The sequence below is a fragment of the Nansenia antarctica genome (genome assembly GCF_963989245.1).
Source record: "Nansenia antarctica genome assembly, chromosome: 10".
Lineage (NCBI taxonomy): Eukaryota > Metazoa > Chordata > Actinopteri > Argentiniformes > Microstomatidae > Nansenia > Nansenia antarctica.
Window position 1 is genome coordinate 27,906,864 of NC_137680.1, and position 16,639 is coordinate 27,923,502.

Below are 16,639 nucleotides of genomic sequence, written 5' to 3' on the forward strand. Positions count from 1 at the left end.
TCATATTAAAAAGTAAATGTTGAGGAATCAAATTGAAACAAAAATACCACCAAAGATCCATGGGAACTTTCCAAACCATGGCAAACCATGGTTGAACAACAAAGGATAATGTTAACCGTTCCCTGCCTCTCTAGCTACAATAGAGCACCAAAGATTCAAAAGCACCAGTCTAGTTGGATAAGATGTGTTCAGTAAACATTTTTTAGTCACGCTTTATTTGAAGTTCTGCATTGGAAATTGGAACTGAGAAACTGACATAAGGTGTGGTGCCTGCAGAGGAAAGTCTTGTCTCTGTAACCCCTATGTCCCCTATGTCCCCTCCCCTACCTTCCTCTGTGTACATGAAGACTTACCCATCTACCTCAACTATGTGAGATGTTGTGTGGCAAAGATGTTCCTTAACCAAAGATTCCATCCTGTCAGGGTGTCTGTCTGTCTGTCTGTCTTGTCTGTCCATCTGTCTCTTCATGCCTTTTTTCCGAACCAAAACGTGCTGGAATCAATCTGTCGCAGGGGCAAACCAAGCCCCGTCCAGCCAAAGCTTAGTTCAACATGCTAGAAAGTCATATTTATACATACTCTGTATATTTAAAAAAATCATTGTCAAGACCAAAAATAAATAAATGAAAAAGGAGGTGACAATCCAAGCAAGGAGGATCTTGCTGTAATCAACGTTGCCTATTCCTTGTTTCCAAATAGAATCATGTGAGTTACCGTCACAGTTCATGAAGCCCACGAATCGAGCGTTCACCCGAATACAATAAGGTCCGTGAGGAGACGAAAGCTATTTTTCCACATTTGTAAAACCATTTCCCTCTTTTTCCAAGATGTTTAGTGTTAGTTGAAATACTGTTTGATCCCACTGTTGTAAGTAGGAATAAATGAACCCATACAAAAGCTTTAACGACGACAAGTTGAGGGGGGAAATATTATATTTGACCTAGTCTGGGTTCCTCAACTTGGACTCACCCACCATGCTAATCGTGCCATTCTTTTCGTCCATGTGTTAGACTTACTAATGAATGTGGCTAACCAACCAAAGGCTTTAAAAAAAACAAAAAAACACAACACTTTAAACGTCAATCATGGTGGGACATTTTGTATCGACAACTAAAGAGAATCCCTTTGAATACCTCATGTGAAATTGTTTGTTGTGATGTTGCACTAAAAAATAAAAAATGACTCATTTGTAACCCAACAGTGTACAGTCCTCCTCTGACTTGAAGATGATATAGCTGCATACGGAGACAGGGCCACACTTAGTCTCTGGAGTTGTAAGTGTGTGTGTGTGTGTGTGTGTGTGTAGGTGTACAATGTGTGTGTGTGTGTGTGTGTGTGTGTGTGTGTGTGTGTGTGTACAGTACTGTAGTAGTTTGACTGTGCCTCAGGAAATGGAAATACATTTTTCCCTGCCTCCACACTGACACACAAGCACACATATACAAGCATGGCCGTGTGCACGTACGCACACACACACACGCACGCACGCACGCACGCACGCACGCACGCACGCACGCACGCACGCACGCACACACACACACACACACACACACACACACACACACACACACACACACACACACACACACACACACACACACACACAAACAAACCAAACCATGGGGGATTGCAACAGTTTAGAGGTAGAAATATATTTAATTTGTAATCCATACCAATACATCAACACAACGGGCAGATCTCATGGACGCAGATTAAGACTAATCCTTGTCTGGTAAACCGGCCCATAGTTTGTTAAAATGTTATCATTAGTTCGATTTAGGCTATGGAGATAAAACACAATCTTACTGTAGTATTCATACTCTACTATTAGTTGTCGTATGCACAACATCAGCCTCTAAAACTACACTGGCTTTCAGGAAACAAAAATCAACTATAACATTTAGGACAGCGAGGTCAAATGGTTAAAACGTAGTCCTCTGTGGCTCAGGTGGTAAAGCATGGAGCTAAAAAGGATTAGGTTGTGGGTTTGTTTCCACTGGGACCATATATACAGAAAATATACAGCGCAATGTACCTAAGTCTGTTGGATAAAAGCGTAATCTAAATGGCATATATATATATTTATATATATACAGTATACTGTATATATACTGTATATATATAAAACAACCATCTTAAACAATGAAAGAGTTAAAAACAATCAATCAAAAGCCCTTCAGTTTTTCCAGGCAGCCAGGTCACTTTGAGTCACATGATAGGGTAGCAGAATCACATGATAGGGTAGCAGCCAAACAGGGCAATGCCACACTGGTTGTCCTTATTCCGGGACATCCGTATATATCCCTGGTCTCCAAATGTCACGTCCCAGCTAGACAGAGAGGGTGTGGAAGATATATATATACATGATACACTGATACCCGATAGAACAACAGCAATAACTATTATAAGCAAGGTTCACTTGGACTCTGAAGCTGCCCTGTTACTGCTAAAGATAAAAAGTTGGACAGCAAAGCAGAACATGGTTGAGAACTGGAATCTACTTGTATGATGTTCCGTGTGGAAGTAACATATTTATTGCCCCCCCCCCCCCCCCCCATTGCCCTGGAGTAGCTTTGATTTGAAACAAACTCAAACCATTCTCAGATTCCCTTTGTTAGTCCCTACTGTAAGAGAGAAAGTTCTGGAAAAAATGTATTGTACAGTGAAAAAGTGAGTGAGTGAGGTGAATAGAGGAGGTGACCACTGGGTGAAGACAATTATGACAGCAGCTGGTGAAACCGGGAACATGTCGGCAACCGACAAAATGTTCCGACCTTTATTTTTTATAAATTTCAACGTTGTTGAAAATCAATGACACACTCGCTAGTCAAGCCAAAACATTGCAATGCAATGGATTCGGTGAGTAATCCGCACTACTACCTAGTTAGTGTAGAGTAGTGGGGATTACTCATAGAATCCATTGCATTGCAATGTTATGGCTTGACTAGGGAGTGTGTCATTGATTTTCAACAACTTTTAAATCGATATACATTTTTCTGAATAAAGGTCGGAACATTTGGTCGGTTGCCGACTTGCTCCCGCTTTCACCAGCTGCTGTCACAAATGTGTTTTCTGATGGAGATGAAAATTGTAACATGGGAGTGAATTTAATTTGATTGGCCAAATTCAACATCAGGAGAGCTGATGGAGGTGTGAAGACAGGAAGGTTGACTAAAGTGTGAAACCTCCTCACCTGTTCTTCACCAGCCAGTAGTCCTGCCCGCCCAGTGTTCCGTATCCCACCGCGAGGACAGCATGGTTTATGTTCTTTGTGCAGGTCGGATCGTCATAAACACCTACAACGGCACACATTTGACAGTTGACATTTTTGTGTCTTTATCCAAAGCAACTTGCAAAAAACAAGTTTGTCTAAGTAACTGAATCGTCTATCCATCAGTCATTATAAGAAAAAGTAATCTATGCCAAAACCAGAGGCCATTGGCAGTTACAATGCAAGAAGAATTAAGAATTATGATTATATATATATGTTACGGTACATGTGGGAATACGGTACATGTGGGAAAACTAGGGTTAGGGTTAGGTGCTACGTCGACTTGGTACATGCTGGCATGTCTAACCCTAACCGTAATCCTAACCCTAACCCTACCCCTACCCCTAACCCTAACCTTAACCCTAGCACCCTAGCACCTAACCATAACCCTAGTTTTCCCACATGTACCGCATTCCCACATGTACCGTAACATATATATATACTGTATATATATACACATTTATAGTAGAGAAACTGTACAGGGGGGTAGTGGGGATGAGGAGGCACACAAGTTGGAGAGCCTGAATGATTAGCTCATGCTACCACAGTACAATTAATTCAATTCAAAGTGCTTAAACGCTGGTCGACAAACAGGAATATCGACATAACCACGACCAGCGTCCTTACAGTCACACCACTGACAGTTACTTCTGCGAGAGCACCGTTTTACCACAGATAGCCTACGTCCACGGTGACGCAGGTTAGGCGAGGCAGCGTCACCAGATGGAAGAACGACCATGGTTGCTAATAATGTGAAAATAAATAAATAAATAAATAAAGTGTTCCGTACCACTGCGGTACAAGAGGAACTGAGGTCTGGTGGCGTCGATGGCAACAGAGATGGGTCCGATGGTGGCCAGGGCCTCCTTCAGCGCCCCCTCATCCCCCTCAGGCAGGAAGGAGTACTTGGAGCAGTTGGCCGCCCGGTACCAGGGGTTGTACTGGCAGTTGTCTTGCTACAGCCACAAAGATACGGCAAGACAGCAGGGTCAAATGTTGTATTGGTTGGGTCATTTACATTGACATTTTTGGCATCTAGCAGACGCCTTTATCCAAATCGACTTACAACAAATACATCTGTCTAAGTAAGTGAATAGACTATCCATCAGTCATCACAATGCTAGAAGAAGTTAGAATTACTTCTTTTAAAAAATATATATTATTATTATTATTATTAATTTATTTACAGTAGAGAAACTGTAAAAGGGGGTTAGTGGGGGTGAAGAGGTCTTTAGGAGGGACAGTTAAGACATTTTTACAGATCAATCATGCTTCCTTTTAGATCCATCCATCCAATACTTGTATGTCACATTTACATTCAGAGCTGCACTGAGATAGATAGATATCTCACACACTGCAGTTATTCTGAATCTACATACTGGATGGAGATTTTATTGGATCTATAGGGCCGCGGTCAAAAAGGTCAACGCTCCACACAGCCCACTCACTCATGGGGCGGCTGCGGCGCAGGAGGTAGAGCCAAGCGTCTAATGATCACAAGGTTGGCAGATCGGCGGTTCGAGCCCCGGCTCGCCACATGTAGACATGTCCTTGGGCAAGACACTTAACCCCAAATTGCTCCCAATGAGCGGGCCAGCGCCTTGTATGGTAGTTTGCCGCCATTGGTGTGTGAATGTGTGTGTGAATGGGTGAATGAGAGGCCATTGTAAAGCGCTTTGGAATAAGGCGCTATATTATAATAATAATAATAATAATAATAATAATAATAATAATAATAATAATTATACATTTGACTTATATAGCACTTTTCTAGACACTCAAAGACGCTTTACAAACTGAAAAGATCAAGTAGTAATAATAAAAAGAAACAAAAATGAAAATAAAGAAAGTATAGGGGCCTGATTAAGGTAGTGCTGGGGACACATGGGAAGGGGAGGGGGAGAGGGTTAACTGGTGAAGGCAAGCTTGAAGAGGTGGGTTTTGAGGGCCTGTTTAAATGTTGGCAGGGTGTTGGCCTGTCTGATGTGGTTGGGGAGGGCGTTCCAGAGGGACGGGGCTGCAGCTGAAAAGGCCCTATCGCCCCATATATAAGTCAGTCCGTTTACTCACCACGCCCCTGTAGGGGTAGGACTGGTCTGAGTCGATGCCCTGGTTGTCGATGACGTACTGGAAGGCCTGGTTCATGAAGCCTCCGTTGCAGCCCTTGTTGCCATATTTGCTGGAGCAGTCCACCAGGTTCTGGGGGCTCAGGTCCACCAGTCTGCCGGTGGTCTTCATCAGCTGGCCCTCCAGGGCCCCCGCAGAGCTGAAGGCCCAACAGGAGCCACAGGAACCCTAGGCAGAGAGAGAGAGAGAGGGAGAGAGAGAGGGAGAGAGAGAGGGAGAGAAACAGAGAGAGAGAGAGTGACAGAGAGAGAGAGAGACGGAGAGAGAGAGAGAGGGAGAGAAACAGAGAGAGAGAGAGAGAGTGACAGAGAGAGAGAGAGAGACAGACAGACAGACAGACAGAGAGAGACAGAGAGACAGGCAGAGAGACAGAGAGACAGATAGGCAGGCAGGCAGGCAGGCACGCAGAGAGACAGGCAGGCAGGCACGCAGAGACAGACAGGCAGAGAGGTTACTCACAGGTAACTTTGACAGTTTGATATTCTGACTAAAACACGTTTATAATCCCTGTAGTTCTACTTTATTTGACATGTTCATTTGGTGTCACTTTATTTTATACATATGGGTGGGGGTTATTTTATTTTATTTTATTTACTTTATTTTTTGTTTTGGGTTCCGACTTGTAATGTATGTCCCTAATACCTAGATAGCTATATTGTAATTTGTGTGTTGTGGTGTGGTTGTATGGGTTGTTGGGGGCGTTGGTTGCAGGATGTGGCCTTGTTGTCTTGTTTTGTTATTATGTCTGTTTTAAAAGAAAATAAAGAAACATTTGATGAAAAAAAAAAAAAGGGTATTCTCCCAATGGGGTTTCCTTTTTATGATATTACGTAAAACAAATAAACCTGTTTACTACCTGGTGCCAAATACATATTTATATATTATTATCAATCAAAAAGACACCAAAAATAAAGTGATTAATCATAATTATGAATAATGATGAATTACTAAGAGTAGTGTGTACGATGTTCATACAACGTTGAGGCCCTTGAGCAATCTGTGTGTGTGTGTGTGTGTGTGTGTGTGTGTGTGTGTGTGTGTGTGTGTGTGTGTGTGTGTGTGCATGTCAAACTTGCACAACAAGCAACGACTTCCTCACACAACAGGAACCAATTCAACCCAGTAAGAAGGAAGAGGGCTCCCTGTAGAAGGAAGTGAGAGCTGGAGAGACAGCTCTTTGTGTTGTGACATCATCTCACTTCAGTGTTGTCACGGTAACAACAACTTAAGCAACGCAGACACTAACCAAAAACGTTGAGTTAGCATTCACAACGTCACAACGTACACTACACTAACAACAGTCACAATGTAAGATGTTTTTTAACCAGGGTTCACTTCCCACACCTTCTGAAACATCAAATTCAAGCACTATTCAAGGACCTTCAAGACTCAATTCCCTCAAATTCAAGGACCCAACACGGCATAGTTTGAGACAGAATTCATAGGAATAATAGGAACAATAGGAACTATCCACTCACAGACAACAATTAAAAAGAGAGGCTTGAATGTGTGAACACTAGATGGTCTCTTGCCTTCTCTACCACAGCACAGCAAAACAATATATTGCGAAATATGTGTAAAGTTAAGCAATACTTATTTACTAGTTGACGAGCTAAGTAAAACATTTTTGAATATGTATATATTTTTTTTTAGAGAGAGAGAGAGAGAGAGAGAGAGGGGAATTCAAGCGCTTTCAATGACCCATGTCTATTTTCAAAAACTTTTAAGACTTTTTTCTCTCAAATTCACAAACTTTCAAGGATTTCAAGGACCCGTGGGAGCCCTGACTGCACTAGCAGTCACAATGTGAGATGTGTTTTTAACGTACCTGCATCTTGACTGGAGTGACATAGCCTCTCTCTCTCCAGTCCACAGTGTCAGGTACGGAGGCGCCGGACGAGCCTACGAATGCTGAGGGCCCCCTCTGGAGGTCAGCCGGGACACGCGTCAACGCAAACGAGCGGAGGATCTCCTCTTCGGTCTGAGAGAGGGTGACAAGAGACACAACACACTTAATTAAGAGTTTTAAAAGGCATACTACACTCATACTACAGGTTAAACAGTTGGGCCCAGTTGCCCACACAACTAACAGACAGGGTCAAGAAAGACCTATAGGGGCCAAACTGTGGTCAGAGGGAGTGAACCAGTGGAGGCTGGTGGAGGCTGGTGGAGGCTCGCGGAGGCTGGTGGAGGAGGACATCGGAGGTCGGGCCCAGTGTAATGGATCGAATGGAATGAGGACGTTTTTGGACGTTTCATACAATTCCTCATTCCATCCCACGCAGTACAACAACACTGTCCTCCAGTGCCTTCCTTCACATCGTGGCCCACACAGTGTTCACAGCAACAGTATAAAGGTGGCTGTAGCTCAGCCGGTAGAGCCGGCATCTAATGATCGCAAAGTCGGCAGCTTGCAGTGGTTCGAGCAAGGCACTGAACCCCTAATTGCTCCGGGGTCGCCTTCAATGGCTGTGACGCATTGCCTAGATGGCCCCTCTTGAGTATAAATGCATTTCGTTGTACTCTGTGCAATGACTAACTTTGAATTCCTTTCCTAAAGGTCAACTCTTTCAAAAGACAAGCCTAGAGATCCACCACAGACATCCTTCCCTCCACCACAGCAGCTGCTATGTAGGTTACAGGTTTTTTTCTCCCGATTGTCAGCTAAATGGCATAATATTACAGTGTTGTGATATCAGCTCACATCAGTCTGTCTTGTTATACTGTACAACAACAACAACTTAAGCATCAAAATGACACTAACTAAAACTTGGTTAGCATTCAAAAGGTCACAACTTACGCTAGGTAGCAGGTAACAGTCACAATGTAAGAGGAGCAGAAGCAGCAACCTGAAGCAAACGCTGTCAGCTAAAATGGCGTAAAATTACAGTTCATTTGCTTTGAAGAGGGTTCTCTTTTGTTGTTGTTCATTGAAAGGAAGGAAATCAGGTGCATATTTAAACAATGCCCACCAGGCTTGTGTTACACACTTCAAGGAGAGAGAAGTAGAGAGATTTGAGGTTAGCACTCAGCACGCTTATTGAATTACGGTATCCATGATTCCCTCCAAGTTCATCGAACGTGTCAATCCAGTTTTGAAACAACACCACCAAATGTACACCACATTTCACCACAGGATTTCAGCAAAAAACAAATGGTAGACAAGTCAGCAATTTACCATAAGAGGAAGGGGGTTGTGGAGACATTTACCACTGGTACAGGGCTGTGGCACGAGCCCTGTACAGTGGTAAATGAGTCCACAACCCCCGCCCTCGAATGGTCAATTGCTTTTCTACAAAAGCTACCACATAATATAAAAAATACACAGTTGTGACATTAAATTCATTTATTTACAATCGTTTCAGAATACATATATCCTTCCGCCACAGAATATAGTCCCATAAACAAGCTCAACGATTGCATTGCAGGCTAGGCCACATTCACTTGCCTTGCCTTGGAATGACACTCCAGATTTATAGACTGATATTGGCTAAACAGTGGGCGGAGTCAGCACAGGTGTTCTTAATCAGATTGATTGGGAGGCGCACTGATACTGGAAATGCGGTTGGAGCTGAACTGAAGGGAGTTGGGGTATTTACCACTGTTGCTAGCCAATCAGAATCCAGTATCAAAACATGCTGTTGTAGAACTAGACATTGAACCCAGTGAGACATCGATGAAGGCCAGACTGTATCACTGACTCATCACGTTATCAATCTTCTGATCTGCACTTTTCTCATCACACTTTGTTCATTATATAATTGATACTATAACTTCTGGCATCATATCTAAGGCTCCCTACCACTGCCGTTGTGCCCTTGAGCAAGGCACTTAACCCCTAACTAAGTTGGCTGACCCTATGCCCAGAGCCCTCCTTGGGGGGGGGAACACACACGATCCTAAATAAACTATATGAAAAAGCTGTCCTGGACAAGGCTAACAAGATAATCGCAGACCCCCAACATCCGCTCTCCACAGAATACGAAGTTCTCCCCCTAGGTAGAAGGCTTTGCATGCCAAGATGTAATTATAAGCTCTTAAAACTATCATTTGTCCCATCCTCCATTAAACTAATCAATTCGCTCAAGCAGAAACGATGATTAGGACATGATCACCAGCACCTGCACTTTATCTTAGACACCACTTGAAGGGCCATGTGCAATATTCGAAAACACCACTTGAAGGGTTATGTGCAATATATATTTATACCAAATGATGCCATGTCCAGGTGGAAACTGCTGCCAATGTCACTCAATGTTTGTTGCTGTCCTGTTGTTTACTTTGTCTACTGTATGTTGTATGTATCGTCTCTGTTGCACTTGAAGCATGAAAGTACCATGCCCAAGACAAATTTCCCCTCGGGGACAATAAAGTATAATCAATCAATCAATGTGCACAAGCGAATTTTTGTCGTCTCAGTAATTGTGCTCTGTTCGATGACAATACATTTTAATCTTAATCTTAATCTCTTAATGTCTTGATCTCTTAATTTATGGTATACGACGACAGCCATCAGATAGCAGGGTTTCTGACTGCCCTTTGGCGTTGCCAGGGAACGTAATAACTCAGCCATGTGACTCATACCCAGGTCATACGTGTGCATGTAGTAACTCACCAGGTCAGCCATGTGACTCATACCCAGGTCGTACGTGTGCATGCCCAGGGAGGTAGTAACTCACCAGGTCAGCCATGTGGTTCATACCCAGGTCATACGTGTGCATGCCCAGGCAGGTAGTAACTCACCAGGTCAGCCATGTGGTTCATGCCCAGGTCGTAGGTGTGCATGCCCAGGGAGGCCTCCAGGTTGTGAAGGCTGACCAGCTGAAGGTTCCTCTCCCAGACCTCCCTACGGCCCACCTCCTCTACCTGTCAACACACACGCACACACACAGAGACACATAAACACACGCACACACAGACACACAAACACACGCACACACAGACACACACACACACACACACACACACAGACACATAAACACACGCACACACACACAGAGACACATAAACACACGCACACACACACACAGACACAGACACATAAAAACACGCACACACACACACAGACACACACACATAAACACAGACAGACACAGGCACACACGCACACACGCGCACACACACAGACAGACACAGGCACACACACAGTCACATGCACACACGCACGCATGCACGCACGCACGCACACACCCACGCACACACACACACACACACACACACACACACACACACACACACACACACACACACAGACACACACACACACATAGATACAGACACAGATACAGACACACACACACACACACACACACACACACACACACAAACACACAGGGCGAAAAACACACACATATCCATCCATGACTTGTGATATTTCAACATATGTAGTGCCTTACCATATACACAATGAAGGGAGGCGATAACAAGCAATTAAACCAAGCCATTGTTCTGAGTTAAGGAAATGTGTGGGAGGAAGTGTTTTCCATCTACAGTAACAGTGTAAAGGTCAACTCTTCCAAAAGACGAGACCCAGTCCACCACAGACATCACTCTAAGTCATCACTCCCACCATAGCAGCAGCTATGTAGATTGCGGCTAAACACAGACGCAGTACCTGTAATCTAACACGCCATATCGGGAAGGCCAGCGGTTGAATACAGTTGCAGTAATAACACTTTTATCTATGTATCTATCTTTTTTATTCATTGTCTTATTATCTTGTTAAATTTGTATCTATTGATTTTCGATACATATGTATCTATTCTTGTTCTTCTTATTCTTATTTTCTTACTATCGTCCCTTTTCTGTATTTTTTAATGCTGTATATAAAGCACTTTGAATTGCCCCTGTTGTTTGAAATGTGCTATACAAATAAACTTGTTGCCTTTGATGCTAATGTCAGATACCGGATGTGTGCTCAAACTTTCAAATTCTTAAAACTCAAAATGCAGAGATGGCATTTTGACAGACAATCCATGACTGATGTCAAAGATGTCTTCGCTGTACTGATCACAGACTTACATCGGACACAAGCGGCATGCATCAACTATTCCCTTTGTTCAGCACATCAAAAACATACGTTTTGAAAAATGCATCATGTGTTTTTGACACCAATTGACCTTTTGATCTTTCAGAGATGAAACAACTACACTAGATCACACGTTGTATGATCATGGTTGTAATATTACAGCATCATGTCCATTAGCCATAGATACCCAGGATAAAGGTCGTTATCCACCGTCCATCTGCCATCGATATCCAGATCAAAGTGCAAAAAGAATAATAAATAAATATTTGTGAAACCACCTGAAATAATACTGTGACTAAACAATGCAATGTTAAAATACTTAAGAAATATCACATTTTAAACATGTATAATGTATTTTTTGCTGCGTTATTTTAATTTGATTTGATTTGATTTATTTATTTAAAATAGGGACAATGCACATTGATTAACAGACATGCTGTAAATGTCAACCTAAAATCTCTAAATATTAAAATACATACATACGCTACCAAATATAGAAGATAACATATCAAGAAGAGGACAGATAACTCAGAAGACAGATAACAAAAATGACTTACAAAACAAATGACCAAACCTGGACAAAAACTAACAACAGCAGACAATTACCATTCAAGAATCGCAAACTAGAGCAGTGAACTGGTTGGTAGAAGGACTAATGTTGAATCTACAGTATGATTATGTTTTGAGTTGATGATTAACTCAAATGTTCTCATGGCATTTCACAAAAAAATAAAATGTTGGGTCAATGACTCTAATTTGAAAGATGTCCCCATGAAAATGAAAGCATAACGGTAGGTTTTGAACTTTTGACAGGTTATGTTATACAAGTGTAATCAGTTTTGAGTTTTGTGTTAAGAATTTGGAAAGTTGAGCAGAAATCAGACTCGATATTCAAATCTGTGGTGAATTGAAATACATTATGAAGTATGCATTTTTTATAAACCACTAAGAATGATTGTAGGCCTAATACCTCTGTTTAAAAGCGTCATATTAAACCAATAAGAGTCATTGTTTTGATGCTCTCTATGGTGATTGGTTGAGACAGATGGGAACCATGCTGTTTAGTGGTAATTAAACATCTGAAGGGATCATATCTGTATCGTAGCTGAGAAGAAACAAATAAAAATGAATTTAAAGCAAAGCTAACTTGCGAGTTATTGATATTAAGAAACCTTGTCTCAGGATGCAACAGAATCAAACTTAAGCAATACGAAAAAGAAAAAAAACTTGCAAACATTGCAAAACCTCGGACCGTTCCTCTAAGCTGAGTCATCTCACCTCAGTCTGGTAGTTCCTCCCATGCGCCTTCTTCCACATCTGCCAGTGCAGATCGAGCTGTGGGTTGGACAGGGCCGCCGCCGTCCCACACAGCGCAACCAGCAGTAAGCTTCCCAGCATCATGCCTGTACAGAGAGAGTGAAGCATTTACAAGAACAGACACTACCTCCTCTCAGGCTCCACACTGTACCCCTGAGCTTAGAGGACAGAGGACTGGGACTTTTGAGGTGTTCTTGTGAAATGTACAAAACATAGAAAACACCAACACGGCAGTCATGCTGCCCGATCACGTCTCTTCACAACACTGGCTCCCCGCTGGTGGAATGAGCTTCCCACGGCTGTCAGAACTGCAGAGCCACTACCCATCTTCCGTCGGAGACTGCAGACCCATCTCTTCAGGTTACACCTTAACTGCTCCTCCTGAGACATCTACTGCCCCCCAGCACTGCGTCTCCTGAGACACCTGCTTCTCCCTATACTGTGTCCCCTAAAACTTCTATTGCCCCCCTTGTACTGTTTCTCTGTTTCTCCAGTGTCTATATTAACAACATAAAAAAATAAAAAAGTCTAGGTTTAGAAGAAGGTGATAGAAGAAGATTTTTCCTTCTATCACTGAGACTGCCAATGGCCCCGGGCCTGAGCTGGATTACTCTTCCTGCTACGACTGGTGGATTGATGATTCACTTGCTTAGTCAAATGTATTGATTGTAATCTGCTTTGGAATATGGCGTCTGCTAAATGCCAAAAATGAAAATTTTTTAAATATCACACTTCTAGTCAGGATCATTCAGTATTCAGCCACAACCTCAAAGAAATGAGTTATTGCCATCGATGGGATGTTGGGGAACACAGTTCCTCTAAATGATTTATTGACTTTTATTGAGTTCTACTCAGGGCTGGACTGGGACAAAAATTAGGCCCTGGCATTTTTGGCCCAGACAGGCCCACCCCAATCGGTCGGACCACACCCACCAGCACAAAAATACTTGCCTTATATACTCGTCTTATATACTGTGCTGTACAGTCAAACTGTAGTATTCCCCCAAACCACTACAAAGACGACTACATACAGTAAGCAATGGTACCAGTGCAAGTAGACCAGTGTACTCAGTGATCAGATTCCAGAGCGAATTTACGAACGCAGCCTTGTTGTTCTAGATTTTTTTTTCCATTATCAACCTATCATTGCGCTTTAGAGTAAAACAAAGCACGCAACTGTCGCGTCTATCTTTTCATGGCAACTCTACATTGTGATTTACAAGGGATATTAACTAATATTAAGTAATATTATTACTTGGTTACATTTTGCAATTGATCCGCGGTACACATGCGTGCCGAACCGTGGGGGGCGATCCGTTACACCCCTACACAGCTACCTATATTTTCCTTACCGGGTCAACGGTTACAGGCTGACTCGGCCCGCTTCTTCTGTATCCTCTCTATCCTCTGTATCTGTACCCTTCTCCCGCTCCTCCCTGCTAGCCTCCTCTTCAACCCTAACCCTAACCCTAATCCTCTGTATCTGTACCCTGCTCCCGCTCCTCCCTGCCAGCCTCCTCTTCAACCTGTTGCTGTTGCTGCTGTGGTAAACTTGAGGGTGCAGCAAACATGTCCCTAATGTTTACACATTTGGCAGCATCTGCCTCGAGTTTCTTTTTGTTTTTCTCCCTAAGTTTTTCCCAGCCTCCCTTCCGTTTTAGTGTGCTTTTGCGCTCCATCTCTCTTAGTATCTATCTAGTAACTATCCAGGCTAACTAAATTTATTTTGCCGGCCGGCTCGGCCCAAAACTACCGCGAAACTGAGACGGAGGTCTGGTGCCGCGTGCGTGCGTGACCCCTGACCCCCCCTGCTTCTCTCTGTTGATTGGGCCAGCCCAGTGTCTGCATAGAAAATGGACCAATGGGCCGCTGTCCCTGATTTATTTTTATTTTTTTGGGGGGGGGTCGGTCGGCTCGGCCCAAAACTACCGCGGCCCACCTGGCAAATTCCCGGTATGCCAGATGGCCAGTCCAGACCTGGTTCTACTGTATTGACAGTTGTTCCACAATAGTGGGAGGAAGTGGTCTACAGGACTGCAGGTGCAAGATTTTAAAAGACACCTGTCTCCTAGCCTCCTAGAACTGCACTTGAGGTGAAACATCAGTTTTCTTAATTAAACTTAATTCAAGTGTGTGTGTGTGTGTGTGTGTGTGTGTGTGTGTGTGTGTGTGTGTGTGTGTGTGTGTGTGTGTGTGTGTGTGTGTGTGTGTGTGTGTGTGTGTGTGTGAGTGAAATAAACCATAACCATACCACACGTTGTGAAACCATACAACATACGTATGTGCAACTAAATGCAATATCTTTCAGCCAATGTCATGAGTTTTAGTTCCACAAATGAACTAAGACGGAACTTCCATCAAATTAGTCAGCTTGTCACAAGACACTTCAGGTGTTACCGGGTATTGAAACTCATGCGCAAGCAAATATGTTAAAAACCAATCAAAACCATCAATCCGGTCTTTCAGCCAAAAAGTTGGATTAAAAACAGACATGTGATGGTCTCTTTGGACAAGCAGGTAAACAGGTTTCAGGGTGCGTGTGTGTGATGCCAAAAAACTTTCGCAACTCATTAACCGGTCTGTCCCATAGCTGTCCCATAAAACTAAATGTGAAGTACATGTATGGAATAGAAAACGACATTAACATCGATTACGTCTATGTCTATCACAACATTTATACAAGTGTGCTGGCTGTTGAAACACATTCTAACCTGATGTAGCCAGTCTGGGCCAACAGTCAGCATGCTGTTTCAACACACTCGTGTTCATAATATCATGCAATTAACATCAAAATAAATAAATAACGGTTTTAAAAATGTAAAATACAATTGACTTTTACTCGAATGTAGGCCCTAATGTGGTTTCTTTTTTAATCAACAAACTGAAATACGTCTGATGAAACGAATTGAGCATAATCTATTAAAAACGAAAGTAAAACTCATCCCTTTATTATCATGTTACATTTTGTTTTTAATTGAAACAAGTTTTTTCGCAGTGGAGAATTTGCCTCTGTACACAATTAAGACATTGTGTTAGCTTACCTGATCTCAGCTGACAGCCTGACGTCTTCAGACACTGTTGGGTGACTAAACTAAACTATTGTTTTCCTGGTTGATATTTATTTGTTAACATCACGTGGTACAACTGCCTTCTTCCTCATATGAAAGATGATCTGTCATCAACCTTCTTGAACAGGCTCATTGCATCAACGCACAAATCAGCTATTTTTATTTATTTCTTAGTCATTCAGAATGACTCAGTAGTCATTATTGTTAGACAAACTTTCAGAAAATATCGTAGCCTGTACAATGCATAGGATCTGTGGGTGGCTAATTTGATACTACTGTCAGATTTCAGTTTATACGTTTATAAACTTGTAATATTGTTTGTGTAAAATAATAATAACAAGTATATAACTTTTTATAGGTATTATAAGTTGTATAACTTTATAATTATCTACCATCACCGACCTCTGGTCTCAATAATAGATGAGAGTCGGAGAGTCTCCAACTCACAAGGTTAGTTCAAGATGAGATTTTCACCTCTCTCTCTTGCATTCTCTCTGTCTCCCTCTCTCTAAATTGGATTAAATTACATAATTTATATAGAAAATACATTTATTATTGGTTTGTATAACAAATATCTTGAATTTCAACAGTGACAAAAATCTATTGTTCTCAGTTCTCCTTTTCCCACTTCGTCTATCTCACCTTCTCCTTCTATTCTCCTTTGCTAGCTATCCAAATGCATTATTCTTAATGATCTAACGTTCATTTCACCAGGAATCTACCCTAAATCAACCCGCACCCGGTCAAGAGACCTCTTTTACATGGACACCTTGGCAAGAGGTAGCTCCAGTAAAAGACAGATATATATTATTCAAACAAATGTATATA

At 42.3% G+C, this 16,639-nt stretch overlaps 1 protein-coding gene across 1 annotated transcript; it reads right to left on the reverse strand.

Annotated features, from left to right (window-relative positions):
• Positions 1–1,736: 1,736 nt before the first annotated feature.
• Positions 1,737–15,818, reverse strand: ctss2.1 (cathepsin S, ortholog2, tandem duplicate 1). The gene is made up of 8 exons (XM_080540409.1): positions 15,785–15,818; positions 12,705–12,829; positions 10,142–10,264; positions 7,227–7,379; positions 5,342–5,566; positions 4,062–4,227; positions 3,194–3,296; positions 1,737–2,329 (listed from the first exon to the last, which is right to left on the reverse strand). The coding sequence occupies exons 2-8, from the start codon at positions 12,825–12,827 to the stop codon at positions 2,230–2,232; spliced, it is 993 nt and encodes a 330-aa protein (XP_080396535.1). The 5' UTR covers positions 12,828–12,829; positions 15,785–15,818; the 3' UTR covers positions 1,737–2,229.
• Between the last annotated feature and the right edge of the window lie 821 nt (positions 15,819–16,639).